Here is a 1,669-nt window from a genome sequence, read left to right as displayed (position 1 = left end):
ATTCGTGCCAAGTGACGGTATGTGTGAATGTAGATAACTCTATTCGTGCCAAGTAACGGTATGTGTGACTGTAGATAACTCTATTCGTGCCAAGTGACGGTATGTGTGAATGTAGATAACTCTACTTTTCCTATTGGAGAAGACTTATTAAAACAGAGAGGAATCGAAGTGAAGACTAACCAAGAATTATTCACTTAAGTATTAAAATATGAACATGAGAACCAACCATAAAGTGTAACAATCAAAGTGTAACTTGGAGTGTCATCTCTTCGATGTGTGCAAGTGTAAGTAAAGTAAAGAAAAATTAAGGGGTATAGTTTACTTGAAGAATGTATGTCTATTAAATATGTGTATACAAGAAATTTGTTTGTTTGTTTGTAGTTAAGCACAGAGCTACACAATGGGCACGACTGGTATCGAAACCAAGTTTCTAGCGTTATATACCAGCAGACTTACCGCTATCCCAGTAGAGGACGTATACAAGATATAAGGTTAATTTTTAGGATTGAGATGTTAGTTGTTAAGTAAATGAACAATTTACTTTAATGAACTGACATTGGGAAGTTTGAGCTAAGAGAGATAAGACATTTATCACTTCTATTTGTAATTACTCACCAGATAAATTCATTAAGGCGGCAGCTAGGGCAGAGGACCATGCAGCATAGGCGTGGCTACAATTATAGGTGTCCACCAGGGCAACATACAATAGTCCAGAAGAACGAAACGCGCCAAAAAGACACAGATTAATCCAAAAGCAAGAAAGCGCAACAATCCACCCCCACCTGACCCGACCGTTTAGAAATCGTTTACTCAGCATCTTCCAGATTGTTCTAATCCACGATAACAGGCTGGTTGGATTTTTGTTAAATTGGTAGCATGACGTCATACTCAATCGTGACCAATGAAAGATTAAACTTGCATATATAATTGAAACTGATTTGATCATCGTTGAACGTGAATAACATGTGACTAAGTTGAGACGATGTACCCATAAAACGTGACGTCGGTTATATAATCATTCATGTTACACAGTATTAGAATATTGCACAGGGATGAAGTTTGTATGTGTCAAAACCCTGACCCCGTAACCTACTGAACAGCATGTTTTTGCCAGCCCGTAACACTATTCAATTAACTTTTTTTTGTTTTCGCTTTTATCGAACTACATCCAGTAGAGCATACTTAACGAGCAATGGATAAACTGCTAACAAACTTTGTACGTAGGTTTTTAAGAATATTAAGATCACTACAGTTAGTTGGTGTCGGACTTGTACTGTTACTTGTTGAAATAAAATATTGTTGTACATCTTTAGTGATTTAGAGAAGTATCTGTTACAAGTGGAAACTTAATTCAGTACTATTTATAAGTATATTATTATTACAGTACATGAGAAGATGAAGTTATATAAATATCACAGTACAGCAAATAATAATCATAAATTTGTTTTACTGTACACTTACTGCAGTTAATAAGTTTGTTTTACTGTACACTTACTGCAGTTAATAAGTTTGTTTTACTGTACACTTACTGCAGTTAATAAATTTGTTTTGCCGTACACTTACTGCATGCAGTTAATAAGTTGTTTTACTGTACACTTACTGCAGTTAATAAATTTGTTTTGCCGTACACTTACTGCATGCAGTTAATAAGTTGTTTTACTGTACACTT

The 1,669-nt window shown here is 35.0% G+C and overlaps 1 protein-coding gene across 2 annotated transcripts in view; it reads right to left on the bottom strand.

Moving 5' to 3' along the window:
- Window positions 1-825, bottom strand: part of LOC106466408 (monocarboxylate transporter 7-like) — a 26,230-nt gene extending 25,405 nt beyond the window's left edge. For both annotated transcript variants that reach the window (XM_022394410.1, XM_022394408.1), the window contains exon 1: window positions 616-825. In XM_022394410.1, the coding sequence (XP_022250118.1) occupies window positions 616-817 (202 nt within the window). In that variant the 5' untranslated portion in view covers window positions 818-825. The remainder of the gene's footprint in view (window positions 1-615) is intronic.
- Window positions 826-1,669: the final 844 nt, after the last annotated feature.

Source organism: Limulus polyphemus, unplaced genomic scaffold, assembly GCF_000517525.1.
Source record: "Limulus polyphemus unplaced genomic scaffold, Limulus_polyphemus-2.1.2 Scaffold2250, whole genome shotgun sequence".
Classification (NCBI taxonomy): Eukaryota; Metazoa; Arthropoda; class Merostomata; order Xiphosura; family Limulidae; genus Limulus; species Limulus polyphemus.
This window is presented reverse-complemented; position numbering and strand designations above follow the sequence as displayed.